The sequence below is a fragment of the Quercus robur genome, chromosome 10 (genome assembly GCF_932294415.1).
Source record: "Quercus robur chromosome 10, dhQueRobu3.1, whole genome shotgun sequence".
In the NCBI taxonomy this organism is placed as follows: domain Eukaryota; kingdom Viridiplantae; phylum Streptophyta; class Magnoliopsida; order Fagales; family Fagaceae; genus Quercus; species Quercus robur.
This window is the reverse complement of record NC_065543.1, coordinates 6,338,585-6,355,550: the sequence shown is the minus strand read 5'-3', so window position 1 is coordinate 6,355,550 and position 16,966 is coordinate 6,338,585. Positions and strand designations below refer to the sequence as shown.

The window sequence follows — 16,966 nt, the reverse complement described above, 5'->3', positions numbered from 1 at the left end:
GTTAAGTGAATCATTTCGGGTTGATACAAATAGATTGGTGTATCAAACGTGTCTATTGTGGGTTACGCAGGTTGACCTGCTTATGACATGTTTCTTATCATGTCACTTTTGGGTCGACCCGTTTATGACTCAAACCCATTAAGGCCCAACTCTAACCCGCAAAAACCCATGTTGGGTTTATGTCGTGTTCGCGGGTTGAGTTGAACATTGACACCTCTAATTAGGAGCAGTATAATTCATACACAGAGTAGAAGTATCTGACATTCTTTTTTCTTTTTCTTTTTTTAACCAAAACCAAAAATATTGTAACAAAAATTAAAGACTAAAATGCAAAATTAACTCTCTAAGTTTCTTCATATTTCATTTCAGTCATCTAAATTTGCTTTAATTCATTTTAGTCCTATAACTTTCAAGTTTATTCAATTAAGACTTTTCTATCAACTTTTACTATATGTTGTGGCTAATTTTTTAAAATTTTAAATTTTCTTCAAATTTTTTAAATTAAAAAAATTCAATTAATGATTGAAATTTTTTTTCCAATTTTTTTTTTTAAATTTTTAACAAAAATTGATAAAAAAACTTTAATTGAATAAATCTGAAATTTATGGACTAAAATGAATAAAACCAGTTAGAACGCTGAAATGAAACCTAAAGTCAATTGTGCATTTTAGCCCAATTCCAAAATACCTGTCTTTCTTTCTCATAAATCTCAGCCAAAACCCTACTTTCAATTGCAACCCCAAAGAGAAGAGAGCAAACATTCGACTCCCAAATCATACAATAAGGTTAGTTCCCTTTCACATTTCATTTGTGTTTTTCAATTTTATCTAAACAAAGGAAAATGAAGATTCTCAAAATTTATCTTCTTTCATTTTCTCGGCGACCAAACAGCGCCGATAGTGTTTTTTTTTTTTTTTTTTTTTTTTTTTAAACCGTTAAAATCCTCTACAAGATTTGGTTTTGAAAGTAATATAAAAGAAAATTTATACGTATAAATTTTCTTTATACCAGGGTGTGGAGGCTACTGGGGCTGGCTAGGGTTTTATTCTTTATGGGTTTGTTTATTACTTTGCTACATGAGTTTGGTTTTTTGGAGTGTAGTTTAGTCCATACGGATGGGTTTTGTTTTTTGAACTATAATTGAATCCAACAATCTATCTGTCTCACACACAAACCACAAAAACCCCATCACAGATTCACAGTTAACGCTTCGCAGCAAACTCTCTCTTTTCACTGCAAGCGCTCTCTCTCTCTCTGTCGAAATCTGGTGCCACCAGTCCTTAAATCTTGGTCGCTATTGAGATTTGGATTCACTCAAATCAGTTCTTTTTTCCTTTGATTAGATTGAGTCCTTTTTCTGATTCTTAAGGTATTATTAGCTCTTACTTTTCTTTGTGGTTTTGAGCTTGTGATCCTCTCTGTGGGATTTGTGGATGTAGGTTGAGGTTGTGAATGTTTGAGTTTCCATCTGAGGGTATGGGTTGGAAATACCGATTGAACAGAGCCGCACTGATGGAGGCCGGAGAACCGACCTTTAGCGGTGATGAAGACGTTCAGTTATAAGGTTTTGGATTCCTCAGTTTTGGGACTTTTGATTTTTTGTATTATAGTTCAAAATCTTTTTCTTTTTTTGATTGAGATGATTTTATTAAATTTATTGTTGTTGTTGTATTGGCTTTGTGATAGAGTTGTTGTATTTCCTTGTGTTATGGAAGTTTTATTTTAGCTTTAGCTGAACCAATATTACTTCATATTTATTTTAGAGCTCTGATTTGTCTCTAAACTTATTATTATTATTATTCAACCTTGCATGCTAATAATAAAAGATGGTGAATTTGTTTGGAAAAATAGCACTAAGAATGTATCTCCTTTTTCCAGAAGATGGGTCTGAAAAAACTGTTTGAAGGCAGTGACTCTGAAAATGACGATGTATCAAAGATATCGAATATTGAGGTTGACGAGCAGTATGCCAAGAGGTATGAGCACAACAAGAAGCGTGTGGCCCTTGAGCGCCTCCATGAGCTTGAGAAGAAAGGCCTCATCCAATCCTCCTCCGACTCATCTGTCTCCGAATCGGACGACGACGATTTCATCAATTCCAGCAAGAGAGATAGAGAATTCTTTGATGCGCTAATCAAGGTCAAGAAGCAAGACCCTATGATCATGAAGGAAGACGTCAAGTTCTTCGAATCTGAAGAATCAGAAGATGATGATGATGATAAGAATAATAATTATAAAAAAAAGAAGGCAATGTATTTGAAAGATGTGGTGGCAAAGCAATTGATAGAGGAGGGTCCGGAGTTTGAAGATGAGGACGATGAGATGGAGAAAAAGAAGAGTTATGAGGAGGAGCAAGAGGAGATAAGGAGAGACTTTTTGAAAGCAGCAGAGGCAGCAGAGAAAGAGGAAGTTGGAGAAGAGCAGTTATTGAGAATGAAGGAGAATGGTGATCAGGATGAGGAGGAAGAGGAGAGTGGTGAGTTTGTGAGGAAATTGGATGAGTATTTTGGAGGTGATGAGGAAGTGGAGGATGAGGGGAACAAGTTCTTGAAGGAGTTTTTTCGGAATAGGATGTGGATGGATAAGGAAGGGAAGAGTAGGGAGGTCGGGGAGGAGGAGTTGGAGCACATTTCAGAGGACGAGAGGGAGATAGAGAGACAGGAGGAGTATGAGTATAGGTTTCAAGAGAATGCTGGGGATAGGGTGATGGGGCATTCGAGGAAGGTAGAGGGGTCAGTCAGGAAGAAGGCGAATGCAAGAAAGGACCAGAGGATGAGTAAGAAGGAGAGGATGGAGGCAGCAAGGGTAGAAAGGGAGGAAGAGTTGAAGCATTTGAAGAATTTAAAGAAGGAAGAGATGGATGAGAAGGTGAGGATGATAATGAGGACGGCAGGGATTAGGGAGGATGAGGTTGTGGCATTGAATAGGAAGGAGTTGGAGGAGGAGTTTGATCCGGAGGAGTATGATAGGATCATGGAGAAGGCATTTGGGGAGGAGTATTATGCAAATGACGACATGGACCCGGAGTTTGGGAGTGGTGGAGATGAGGATGAAGATGAGGGTGAGATTGAAAAGCCAAATTTTGAGGAGGAGGATGATTTTCTTGGGCTTCCAAAAGGTTTGGATGTGTGTGGGTCTGGTGATGGGTTTTGGTCTGTGAGGGAAAGGGTTTTGAAGAGTAAGGCAGAGAATGCTAATGAAAATGTCCAAGAAGAAGAAGAAGAAGAAGAGGAGGAGGAGAAAGAGAAAGTTGAGGAAGGTAAGCGGAAGAGGAAGCGGATGCATAAAAGCATTGCTCTTTTGGAGAAAGCTAAAGAGGCGATGATGGAGGAGTATTATAAGTTGGATTATGAGGATACAATTGGAGACTTAAAGACAAGGTTCAAGTATGCGAAAATAAAACCCAATAGATTTGGATTGAGTCCAGCAGAGTTGTTGTTGATGAATGAGAAGGAGTTAAATCAGTATGTTTCTTTGAAAAAGATTGTTCCTTATAGGGAGGAGTGGAAGTTAAATGAGCAAAAGAGATACCAACTAAAAATGAGGACTAAAGAACTTCTCCGAGGTGGGCAAGTGCATGACCAGAAGGTTGGTGAGAAGAAGAGGTCAAAGGATAAAGCAGAAAAATCAACTTCATTGACGGGTACCATGGAAACTGGGAAAGTAAAATCTGTGGGGTCAAATGGTGATATGAGCAATTCATCCAAGAAAGCTAAGAGAAAACGACGCCAAGCTGAACTTAAATTATCGCACTCAAGGCTTGTCGCATATGGAAAGATACCTTCTAAATCTAAAAGCAAAGCAAAGCACTGAACCTCAGCTGTGATTCAGGCAGTAGACAGGTAATTCTTTTTGGGAGTATCTAGTTTTTCAACATTGAGATGAAGCATATATTATTTCTTGTTGCTTGTTTCTTTGTGACTAATTAGCATTAATTGTCACTTGAAACAATTAAATCAAATAAACACAGAAAAGAAAATCTTAATACTATGATATGTTGAAACTTTTGTTTTTTGGTTTTTTTTAATGTCTTTTTAGTACTTGTTAATTCCTCTGTATAATTTCAGTAAGATTAATTTCTAAGATTGACAACTTCTATGATCCATTTGATGTTATTTAAATTAAATAGTGACCTTATATAAAATAAATAAAAAAAGTTTTAAAAAAATAGTGACCTTGAGCCTTGATTTTTTGCATCGAGTACATCTTTTGACTAGTAGCTGTTCAAGCTTGATGCCTTATTTGGTTTAGGCCATCTGTTTTTGGCCTTGGTATATTAAATAACTATATTTATGTTGTGTTTTGGTTTTTTTGATTAATAAACCATTCTGTTAATTGTCTGCCGTTCTGGGTATACATGAAAGAGTTATTGGGGTTTGTATGATGAACTTATGCATCATTTGAGTTTAAGTAGGAGTCTTTGGATACTGAATGTATTTGAGTGGCTTTACAAAGTTCAATTGATTTGAGATAATGCTTTATCCTTACTTGTGGGTTATTCTTTTATTCCGTTACTCTATCCTTTTTCCTCCCTTTGATTGCTGCAAACAAAAGTGTGAATCGGTTGAATGTATAGAGAAGCTATTAGATTGGGTGTTATGAGATCTGGATCAGACTAACTATTCTCCTGGTTGGATTTAACATGATTTATAAATCCCTCTCTTTGGACAAATAAAGCACCTTACGAAGTACTTGATAAATGTTTGTGAGCCATGTAGGCTGCTGCTAAAATCCCTATATTATGCCAATGAGCTCTAGGTCAAATGGCAGGTCCTTCACCTATAAAAATTAGTGGATGGTAAGGTTTTGGGTTCAAAGACCACCGTGTGTATGTGTAGCTTACCAATTAAAAAGAAAAAGAATGTGGTAGGGTTGAGTGCATAGACAGAAGTTCTGTACTTTTGTTCTTTTTTTTTGCTTGAACTTATGCAAATTATTAATTTTTCATGTGTTGTTAGAGCGTTGTGGTCTTTTTTATAATCTTGTTATGGTTATTGCCATTTTTGTTGTTATACAATCAACCTGAGGTTGAAGGAATAAGGTACTGTTTCCTTGTTTTGTGAAAGATTTCTGTTTAACAATTTCATGAAGATGTATAAAATGCTGGTACCATGGGGACTGGAAAGACACATGGATAAAACCAATGTTTTAATACTGGTCATTCAAAGTGACAGGTTTAGAGGTCATGGGTTCAACTGAGGTTTGAACGTGAGGTCATAAATATATTTTAAAAAAAATTATATGTTAATAATAATCAACTTGTGTGTATACGTGTGTATTGTAAAAGAAATTTTTACGAGGATCAAGGCTAGTAATAAATTTTTAAAGTAAAGATAAATTATTTTTATTTTTATTTTTTGATAATGTAGTTGTTGGGGAAGGAGGGATTTAAACCTTGGAACAGTGCTAGACTGACAGTTGAATTACAAGGCTCTTGCTTAAAGTGAAGATAAATTATTGATGAGGAAAGTTAATATGTTGATAATTTTGGTGTTTATAGTGGTGGGTTCCAGTTAGCTTTAGGGTCTATTTGGTTAGGAGGATAGAAAAGTAGGAGAATAGAAAATGGTTGGTTAGGAGGATGGAAAAGTAGGAGGATAGAAAATGGGGAGTGAGTAGAAAAGTTGGTGGATAGAAAAAAATTTAGTTTTTCCTCCGTGTGTTTAGTTGAAGGAGTGGAAAAGTGGAGAAATGAAAAAAAATTTTGTTTAGTTGAGTAGAAAAGTGGGAGGATAGAAAATGTAGTTCGTATAAATTTACTCTCATGCCCTTAGCACATAAATTTAATTTTTTCAATTACTACAAACTTACAAACTAACACAACTAATAAAACATCTAGCCAAAAAAAAAACTAATAATAAAAAAAATGTGTTTAATATTAAAGAAAAAGAGCCAACCAACGTGTGCACTGTACCTGGGGAAAGGCAAAACAAGAAGAAAGGAAAAAAAGAAAAAAAGAAGAAGAAAGAGGCAGTAACATCAGTAAAATTTCCAAAAAAAAAAAAAGCAGCAACATTAATAAATAAGGGGGAGGGTAGATAGGTAATTTCACATCAAACCCACTCCCTTCCACTTTTCTCTCTAGTTTTCTCCCTAAATTGGGGAGAAAACTTTTTCCTCTTAAATGGTAGGTCCGTGGAGAAAACTCCCCCACCCCCATTTTCTCTTCCCCTCCCCCAACCAAACACCTTCCTCTCCCCTTTTCCCTTCCCCTCTATCATTTTACCCCCAACCAAATGGACCCTTAGGGCATCTCATAGAGTGGAATTGCACTCACTTTGTATTCCCCCCTTTTGGGTTTGAGAGTAAGTTGGCTTTTTGTAAGGGCGAAATTTCATGATGTTTGTAATTATAATCCAAGTGTTTTATTTGGTAAGTTATACACACACTTGATGGGTTTTGAACCCACGACTTAATCATGCACCTAGTACTTATATAGTGAGGAAGTGCCAATTGTGTTTGAGCTCATTGGTATTATAATCCTAGGTTATATTGCGGTCTTTTATACAAAACTCAGGCACACTGTTTGAAAACTGATGCATACAACTTTAATAATATGGAGAAGATTTTCATGCGAGTCCCAAACTAGGCTCTTTTTCTAGTATGAGAAGACAAACTGATTTAACACAAGGAAAGTTGGAAATGTCTAAGTTTAATGAAAAGCTGAAAGTTTCTCTTTGGTTGTTGGATTTATGGGAGTAGCTTTTTTTTCTTTTTTTTCACCTCTTCTCAAGTGCAAACTTTTTGCCCTATTTGAATGTATTAGTGGCCTCTTCAAACTTATTATGCTGAAATATAGTCAAGAGTTGGTGTGGTATGTTAAATACTATGAAGAAACTAAATGCTCCTGACCTACTATTCTACTGTCCAAAGAATTTATGAGGTTGACCATTCTCCTGTCCCTTGCTATTCTCTCTCTCTCTCTCTCTCTCTCAAGTCACAATGGTTGATCTTATGCCATATTTCCAAGCAAAAGATTTCATCTGTAGAGAACAGTGCTGCTTTGGAAACATTTTCCAGTCTCTTACAGGCTTGCCCAAATAATTTCATTGTTCGGTCAATCCTCTTCCTCTCCCTCTCTAGTTTTTTCATTGCTTATGAAAAGATAGGAAATTAGGAAGGCTCAATGTTTGCTGTAATATATTTATAACTACAAAATAAAGAGAACGTTAGTGAATGGTTTAACATGTTTATAGTGAAAAAGTCTAGGAAGGTAATTTATAAGTAATGCCAGCTTACTTTGCTGAGAGTTGAGTACATGTCTTGATATAGGATTCTTCTTTAATGCCTTATCATTATTAGTTCAACTCACCCCTGTTTACCAGAAAACTAAAACAATAAAAGACCAATTTTTTTTGGTATGTGTTACCTTTACAGCGTACAGTTATTTATATGAGCTAGTTTAAGGTTCTAAGTCAATTCTTCCAAAAAATATGTAGAAGGTTTCTAGTCAAATTAGGCTTGAGGTCATGAGAAGCTTGAATATGTTTATTTACTAAATAAACAAGCTCAAGCTTGAAATTAATGTTTGTTTAATAAATGAGCCAGCTTGAGCAAAGGCAAAGCTCAGCTTGTTTGGTTTTGCAAACAAAGTTTGTGAACTAATTCATGAATAAAGTGTAAACAAAAAAGCTACAAGAGCCTTGACTCAATGGTGATGCTTGCTCTCCTTTATGAGGAAAATCAGGTTCAAATCCATTCTCCCCCATTGTTGTAATTATCGAATTATAAAAAAATATAATAAAAAAAATTGTAAACAAGCTTGATTTTTGGAATTACATGTCCGCCCGGACGCTCATGCATACACACACACGCACAAAGGTCTATTTTCATGCCATTTTGAACTCTAGTTACATCAAGCACGGTATTGTTAGCTTGAATGTTGTGAAAATGAGGCCCAAGATTGGTATACTTGTGTTGATGATTGGGCTTTAATTTGCAGTAGTTAGTGATTTAATATAAGCCACATGGAGGACTACATGAACAAACAACGAGAAGACTAGAGGAGTATGAATGAAGACATTCATTATTCTACAAGGGTTTTGTTTTTGTGTGATTTGAAGAAGAGAAGAAAGAGGGGGGGAATTTCATATGCGCCCAGCGCACGATACGGTCCAGAAAGAGGGGATGGATGGGGGGTGAGGGCGCATTATTTACAACTGCTGCAAGTTTCTTTATAGATAGACGTGAGTTGCTGCTATCTGATAAATTTTGGAATGGACAGCAGATTGGAAGAACTAAAGAGAAATGCTGGTGTATTTAAGCTGCTATTTTTTTTTTTGTAAAATCGAACTTTTTAATTTAATCTTGGATTGGAAGAGACATGTCGATCATTTATTTACATCTTAACAGATAATATTTCTTTTTTAATTTAATCATCATTATCATTGCCTTTCCAGTTTTCATTGGTTAAATTAGTAACTAAAATTTGTGGCATCATCATTATGAATGTGTCACCAGGCCCCCACTAAAACTAGTCACTTAGAAACATATCTGGTCCAGTTCAACCTATTTGGTACACTAGCTTTAGTTTGCTCAAGTCAGTCTCCGTAAAGAAAGGATTAACAAATTGGGCCTTATTGGAAATTTTGAAAACCCAAATAATAGTGAGGGATTGTTGGTAATATAATTTAAAAACAAATTTCAGTCCTTAAAACCTGAAAATGGTTTGTCTCACTTTTAAATCGTGTATTTGGTAACTGAATTGTGAATACAATTTGCAGAATAACGGTTTTTTTTTTTTTTTAACCCAATGTTAAAAACATGTATTCTGAAAACAATCACACCTTCTAAAAATATATTTCAATGACATTATGGTAAATATTTTGAAAATTGTGGATCTTACCAAAATTTGATATGGTAGCACCTCCAAAAACATATTTTAGTGACATTACGGTAAATAATTTGAAAAGCATGGATCCTACCAAAATTTGACATGACAGCACCTTAAGGAAATAAATTTTCATTTACGAGCTCTTCCTCCCTCTCTCTACTTTTTTTTTTTTTTTTTTTTAAGTTTTCCTTTTTATTTTTAATCTTAGCTGAAGGTTGGGTTTGTGAGTAGGGGTGTGCATGGTTCGGTTAGTGTAGTTTTTTTCTAAATTTGTCATCAAACCAAGTGGGATCAGTTTCCCCACTGATTGATTAGGTCTAGGATAACTTCGTATATTCTATTAAATTCATGGCAATGAATTTAATCAAATTCAATCTCATAAAATTATCAAATTAGCTTGAGTGTACTAGAAATTGCAAAACAATTAATTGTTTCTCCTTAGAAGAAGAATTCCAATTTAAATTTTTTTTCCAAGATTTATTGTTGGGGGTTGGCAAGTTGTGTGATCAGTTCATGGCAATGAATTTAATCAAATTCAACCCCATAAAATTATTAAATTAGATTGAGTGAACTAGAAACTACAAAATAATTAATTGTTTCTCCTTACAAGAAGAATTCCATATTAAAATTTTTCCAAGGCTTATTGTTGTGCCCTACTAGTTTGAGAAAATTGTATTAACAACATACTTGACTAAGTAAGTTCCTTATAAGCAAATATGAAGTATTATTACATTTATATTATATTTTCATGATTTATAGTTTCTCTACTCCTTTATCACCTCTCTCTCAATGTATTAAATATTATTAAATTTATTTCGATTGCTAAATTAACTTGTGAATTAAGAATAATGCCTTTACACGGGAATTTACTGTTTATGAATTTATTTTTAAAGTGATTTTTATTAATCAAAATGATTTCTACTTGTAAGATTTTTTTGTTTTTTTTTTTTAAATCATGCTTATTTATGTTGTACTATTTTCTATTTAACCTTATAATATCATGAAAATTTATTTGAAAGTTTGTTTCAATTTTTGTTTAGATATTTTTAGTCAATTTTGCTAATATTTACAAATTTAATACATTTATTTTTATTTTTATTAATTACTAAATTAATTATGATATCATCACGGTTCGACCTCGATCGAACCTCAATTCAACCTTAAAAATTTTGAACCTCTTTCTTTACCAATTCTTTGAACGGTTTAGGTCTGAAACCTATACTCAATAGTCAAAAAAATCTTTTAACACCCATCACTTCTTCATCAAGGATATCATTGACAGTCACAACTCACTAACCATATTCGGAGAGAGAGAGAGAGAGAGAGAGAGAGAGAGAGAGAGAGTTTTGGGAAAATAAATGTACCCAAGTGTAGTATATGTGAGAAAACATTTATTTTTTATATAGCTAGATGAATTTGGTTCATCTTTTTGATACTGTGCTTTTTGAAAAGTAGCAATTTCAAAAAGTGCAGTATGAAACTGAACTTTTTTAAAAAACTGAGTATTTGGTAAAAACTGTTAGAGCATCCGTAGTAACTATTGCAAAAATTATGCCATTTTGTCACACCAAAAGCCTACTCTATTATTTTACCACATTATTTTACAATATCTCATTTATCAAATGTTCTATATTTTTACCACTTCATTTTAATATTATTTCTTAATTCTTTTTAATTCTTATTTTATTCTTTCTTTATTATTTGTTCCCAACATTAATATTTGTACCTAAACAGTCATATTTTCAAATATTTCTTATTCTAACGGTAACATTTTCAAACAATCCTCTTAATTCAACTGTCATATTTTTAAAAATCCATATTTTCTTAAGCATTTTTTTTTTAAAAAAAAAAAAAAAACTTAGAACCTGTCACCTTCAACATAAAAATAAAAATAAAAAACTCAAAACCTGGGGACTTCAAAAAAAAAAACCTCAGAACCTGTCACCTTAAAAAAAAAGAGAAGAAGGCACATCCGAATATCAATATCATCCGAATACCAATATCAATATCATTGTAAAACATCAAAAGATAAGCAATTCATCATTGCAATATCAATATCAATAGCTAAATCCAAATCTTTGTTTATAAAGTACTAATTGCAATTACACATCCAAATCCCCAAAAACCAAAACAAAACAAGAAAAGTTTTTGTGCCAATACAAGAAGGGAATTACAGCTTTTCTTCCCTTGGGATAATCCTCCCCAAAATAGTTTGGACAGCTCACAAGCTCAAACAAACCTCCTCTTGGCACCCTGTAACCTTTACCTTCCTTTTTCAGAGCCACCAAAACTCTATCTGACCAAATATTCACTCCTATGCCACCTAAAAACACCACCAACCCAATAAAAAACCTCAACCAGAACCACCCATCACCTTCATAATCCTTATACTGAGACACCCTGTCAAGGCTCATATCAAAAGCCAAAAACATATGCAATCTAAAAGCCAACCTGTCAAGTTGAAGTTGTTTCAATTGAACTAAACTACCAATGTAGTCCATAGAAAACTTACACAAATAACTCATATCCAATAACATTAACTCACACAGAACCCATTTAATTAAACATAGTTGAGCTTGCCACTTCCTTGATGACAAATGCTACTTAAATTTAATACAACAAAACAATTGGCTAATACTAAACTTAACACAACAAAACAACATAGCCAATGAGTTTTAATAGTAGCTTCATAAACAAAATGAAACAAATAAACCAAATCAAAAGTTTTAATGGCAACTCCATAAAGAAGAGGAGACAAATAAACAAAACCAAAAGTTTTCATGACTCTCCTTGTAATTGCCATAAATGTTCGACGAAATTCAGTTGGAGTTGAGAATGAACTTCTCGATCCCTAATGCATTGATGAACTTGAATGAACTCCGTAAATTCATTTGTCGGCTCACGTGACATTGTACATGAAATCTCATCAATTTGTTCATAATCTAAGTCCACTGCTTCAGCTTCATCTCGCTCATCTTTAATAATCATGTTATGAAGAATTATGCATGCTTTCATAATGTCTTGTAGTGTTTCATGATAGAAAAACCGTACAGGTCCACGTACAATTGCAAATTGTGCTTGAAGCACTCCAAATGCACGCTCTACATCTTTCCTATATGTCTCCTGAGCTTTTGCAAATAATTTTCTTTTTGCTCCTAGTGGCCTTGGGATTGTCTTCACAAATGTTGACCATTGTGGATATATGCCATTAGCAAGATAGTATCACATTGTGTAATCATGACCATTGATTGAGTAATTAATTGCAGGAGCACGTCCTTGTGCAAACTCAGAAAATACATGAGACTGCTCCAACACGTTAATATCGTTATTTGACCTAGGTAACCCAAAAAATGAGTGCCATATCCAAAGATCATATAAAGCCACTGCTTCCAAAATAATACTTGGCTCACGAATATAACCACAATACATTCCTTTCCATGTAGTTGGACAATTTTTCCATTTCCAATGCATGCAATCAATACTTCCCAACATGCCTGGAAATCCACAGTTTTGGCCATGGGCTAACAATCTAGCAATGTCTTCATTGTTTGGTGACCTCAAGTATTCCTCTGAAAAATAGCAATCACTGCTGCAACAAATTTTTTTATATTGGTTATTGCAGTGGTTTCTGCTATTCTCACATATTCATCCATAAAATCAGCTACTATTCCATAAGCAAGCATCCTAAGTGCAGCGGTCATCTTTTGAAGGGGAGATAGACCAAGCTTTTTGGCAGCATTTCTTTTTTGGATAAAGTAAGGTTCATGAGCTTCTACCTTATATAGGATTCGAAGAAAAAGAGAACGTCTCTTTCGAAATCTCCTTCGAAATAATTTGGGAGGATATACAGGTTCTTCGGCAAAGTAGTCATCATAAAGCCTTCTATGGTCTGCCAAATGATTACGATCGATATACCGACGATGCTTACGTTGTGATGTCGAACCCGTGAGAAGTTTTATAATTATCTCATCTTCATCTGAGTCATCATTAAGCAATTCACGAAAAAAAGAACGACCCACGGAGATAAACTAGAAGAAAACATTAGAAAGCAATTATCAATATAGATGCAAGAAACATAATATGAAATGAAATCAATAACTTTAAAAGAAGGTTTGATTACAATTAAGATGTTATTGCAGGTTTAATTGTCATTATATACTCAGAAGTGTGCTACATAAGCTGGAATGTTGTACAGACCAAAAGAAAAAATATATACAGATTATGGACAGTAATATATATATGATACCAATATCCTTGTTAGGGTAAATTATGGTCCCTCTAGCATAGGCAAATTGACTTAACAGAAATATCATCCCCTAAGCCACAAAGCTTTGATGCAATCTAGTTATATGACCTTGTAAATGGGCAAGCTCCTAAATGTTTTAGATTCTAATCCTATTTTTTTGCTTTTCCCCCCTATGAGTACTTCCTGTGCATAAGGGTTGCAATCACTTTTTGCCACTTTTTGAATGGTTTTTATTTACCTATCCATCACCATAGATAAATCATAATCATGTTGACAACTAAAAGCTCTTGCCCTTAATAAATCTGCCTATTTCATTCTTTTCTTTTCAAATATTCAACATGAAATATCCGTTGTTTATATATAAAATGGTTAATCTAAACTCTCAGGAATGATAGACCACCAAAAATAAAAAACAAACAAAGTAACAGATTATAGATTATAGATTTTATATGAAATGTGCTTATCCTTTTATATGTACCATACCATCACAATACTAAATGTTCATGAATGTGAGCTATAACTAGTTACACATTTAATTGGTCAATCCATAAACACAAAAGGATATATAATCTTTTATCATATATTAACATAAATAAAATTATAAAAAAAAAAAAACAATTAATTTCCAACATTTGCATGTCACCTAAATGTTTGACATACTAGCTTATTCTTGACAAATGTTTCACCTAATCCCTTATTTTCATGCAATATCCCCCATTTGCTATCATCTAGCACACACATATATCTAATACCTACTACACAACCTTAACCAATGCCAAACTGCACACTGCTGCAATGCTCCACTAATACTACTACACTGCAACAATCACTAACACAGCATACAGCGTACAGCACCAAAGCAGAATTAGGGCACTTACACATTGGCCTTTCAGCCCAATCAACAGCGTCAATAACACAACACAAGCATTAAGCATGACAGTAATATAAATTCTATAGTAATATAAAATCAAACATAGAAAATACACGACATTTTATATAAGCTAAAATGTTAGGATTACTTACATAGCAGTGGCCTACCAGAATCTACAACGAAATCACATAATAAAAGAGTTAAGACCTTTTGCTAAGATCACAAAATACATATCAAGGCCTAAAATCAGCTACACCCAAAAAATGCCACAAAATACATATCAAGGCCTAAAATTAGTTACTACCAAAATAAGGTTGAAACAAGACATCACCAACATCATCTCAACCCAACGAATGACTTGATCTTTGTTTTGCAAGGATTTCTTTTTTGAGTCCATCATAAAAAGTTCTTTGGTCTTCGTTCATGCCACTTGTGTCTAGCATCATAATTCTTTCATTCTCTTTCAACTCTTGCAAGCGAACCTTTTCCGCTTTGATACGTACTTTCTGTTTTTTGGCTACACAACTTTCTTCAAGAATTTTCTTTTTCTTTTTCAAATATTCCGTTGCAATATCTTTCCCATCATCTTTTCGCTTTTGATTAGCCTTTTCAGCTTTTCTACCAATTGGCCTCTCGAAATCCATAATGCCATCAACCCCCCCTCCTTGATCTATTGAATCTGGAGTTTGAGGCATTTCTTTTCTTGAATCTTCCCTAGGCATAGTAGATGCCCACTTTGGAAAATCCTTCAAGATTAGCCAACAATGTTCAAATTGAAAAAAGTAACCATGAATTTCTTTAAACAATTCCCTTGCTTTCTCAATCTAAAAAAAATTAAATAAATATAACATAATTAGTTTCTTCAAACAATTCATTTGTGTTGTAAATCTAAAAAAATTAAAGACCATTGCAAAATTTATACCTTGTCAAAAGCCGTGGTTCCACTTTCATTCTTTGCTTCAATTTTAGCTAAGGACCCACAAAATTTTACTGTTTCCATATTAATCGTTCCCTACCAAGTTGTTAGGGATGAAATACTACATGTAGAATCAATCTCGTGGTTCTTGAAGTATTTTGCAACTTTGCCATAAAATGTTGTTTTATGTTGCTCATTACCATACACAGGATCGACATTGGTATTGAGTCATGCTGCTACAAGCAGCTTGTCTTCCTCAGCACTAAAGTTGACACCACGTGTTGATTTTTTCTTAGAAGTGGCAACTTCATCATTCAGTGGAGAATCTTAGACTAACAGCTGACTATTTTCAGATACACCGAAAAGTTCTTCCTCAAGATTAATATTCCCCCGTAAGACATCAGTGAATGATGAATAATTTCTTGAGCCCATGCTCTAAATAGATATGTAGATAAAAATAATTTAGGTAGTCCAAAGAGAGCCCTCCAAAAATAAAAAATCAAATGCATATCTGAATGCACAAAAACAAGAATTATTACAAACGATTTATTAATATATATATATGGCTTCGAGAAATTGTGACTGATAGGTTCACCTTTAACACACACACACGCACTTGTGAATCCTCGCCTCACTCTTTATCATTCTAAATTCTAAATGCTTGAATTAGATCTTTGGTACATATGGTTTTAGCCTAAATGCTGGAATTAATGAAACAAATACATAACACAGCACACAACACATATGAACTAAGAAGATAGAGAGAATAGAAGTAGACACCGAAATACCGAGAGAATCACAAAGAAGACGGAGAACTTACCTGTACGCAGTAGATGTAGAACGAATCGATGAAACCTTCAGAGAAACGGGGAATCGATGAAACCTTCAGAGAATTGGTGAAACTGAGATTGAACAGCGAATCGGCGATACCGAGATTGAACAGTGAATCGGCGACTTTGAGATAGAACAGAGAGGAGAGAGCGAACAAAAGGGGAAAAAAAAAACCAGTGAAGGAGATTTTATAGATCAGTGATGATGGAATTTGTGAGATGGTAGAGAGGAAATCGGTGGTGGCTCATGATTCATGAATGGGAAGAGAATAGGGCAAAAGGGAAGAGGGAAGAATGAAGAAGAAAGAGTATGGGAGAGTGGAGATGGAGGCGGTGAATAGCTGAAGGAGAAGACGAAAGAGATAATTGGGATGAGAGAGAAAGAGGAATAAAAAAATAATAAAACCATATGCCATAGATGTCCGTACCATGCCAGATATGTGAGGATACTGTAGCATGTTGCAAAAATTATGAGATTTGGAACATCTGATATTTGCTGTTTTTTGGTGTTTGGTGTGCCAAATGTACCAAATATTTGGCATTTGGCACATTTAGCACATCTATTGTGGATGCTCTTAAAAAGTGTTTTTTGAAAAAACTGAATGTTTGGCTAGCACTTATAAAAATGGCGGTTTGAGTTGTAAATTACCAAAAGAACAATGTATATTCATACTTAAATCAACTACTTATTAATAATAATAATAAATATATTGTTGGTATTAATGACTTCTTATCAATATTAAATCAATTTTTTTTTCATCATGGAGCACAAAATGATAATGTAAAAAAGATGATAAAATATGTGTTACGGAGAGGATAACAGATGGTGTTATTTGTTGATTTATCAAAGGGTACAATTGGGTTTTTAAGAAAACATGTGGGCAATTTGGGAATTGATCCTACCGTTCAAACGGTAATATTTAATAAAGGGTTGTGGCTTTTTGCAATTCCTAGTGCTGGCTATCCACACGTTAATAGGCAAGTTCTTTGTATTTAAAAACGTAACTTTCTTCCAAAACACTTTTGCATTATGTTACCAAACACTCATTTTGAAATTCCAACTTCAAAAAGTGTGTTTTAATCTTAAAGTGGAATCAAACGCACAATTAATGATTTTATTTTAATCCAAACTTTAAAATTTAAATGTAATAATTGAATTTTTGAAGATTATGAAATCATAAATTATAATTTACCCAAAAAAAAAAACATTACTTTTTTATGAAAAAAAAAAAGAGAAACATTACATTATCAAATTAGTAGCAATCCATAC

General features: G+C 33.9%; 1 protein-coding gene across 2 annotated transcripts; it reads left to right on the top strand.

Annotated features, from left to right (window-relative positions):
• The first annotated feature begins 661 nt into the window (after positions 1–661).
• LOC126701506 (uncharacterized) lies at positions 662–8,370 on the top strand. 2 transcript variants are annotated; one of them, XM_050399640.1, is made up of 3 exons: positions 662–785; positions 1,879–3,842; positions 7,943–8,370. In XM_050399640.1, exon 2 carries the CDS (start codon positions 1,882–1,884, stop codon positions 3,811–3,813), a length of 1,932 nt encoding a protein of 643 aa, XP_050255597.1. In that variant the 5' UTR covers positions 662–785; positions 1,879–1,881; the 3' UTR covers positions 3,814–3,842; positions 7,943–8,370. The 2 variants fall into 2 exon arrangements, with proteins under 2 accessions (XP_050255597.1, XP_050255596.1); XM_050399639.1 differs by lacking the exon at positions 662–785 and adding an exon at positions 1,442–1,564.
• The last annotated feature ends 8,596 nt before the right edge of the window (positions 8,371–16,966 follow it).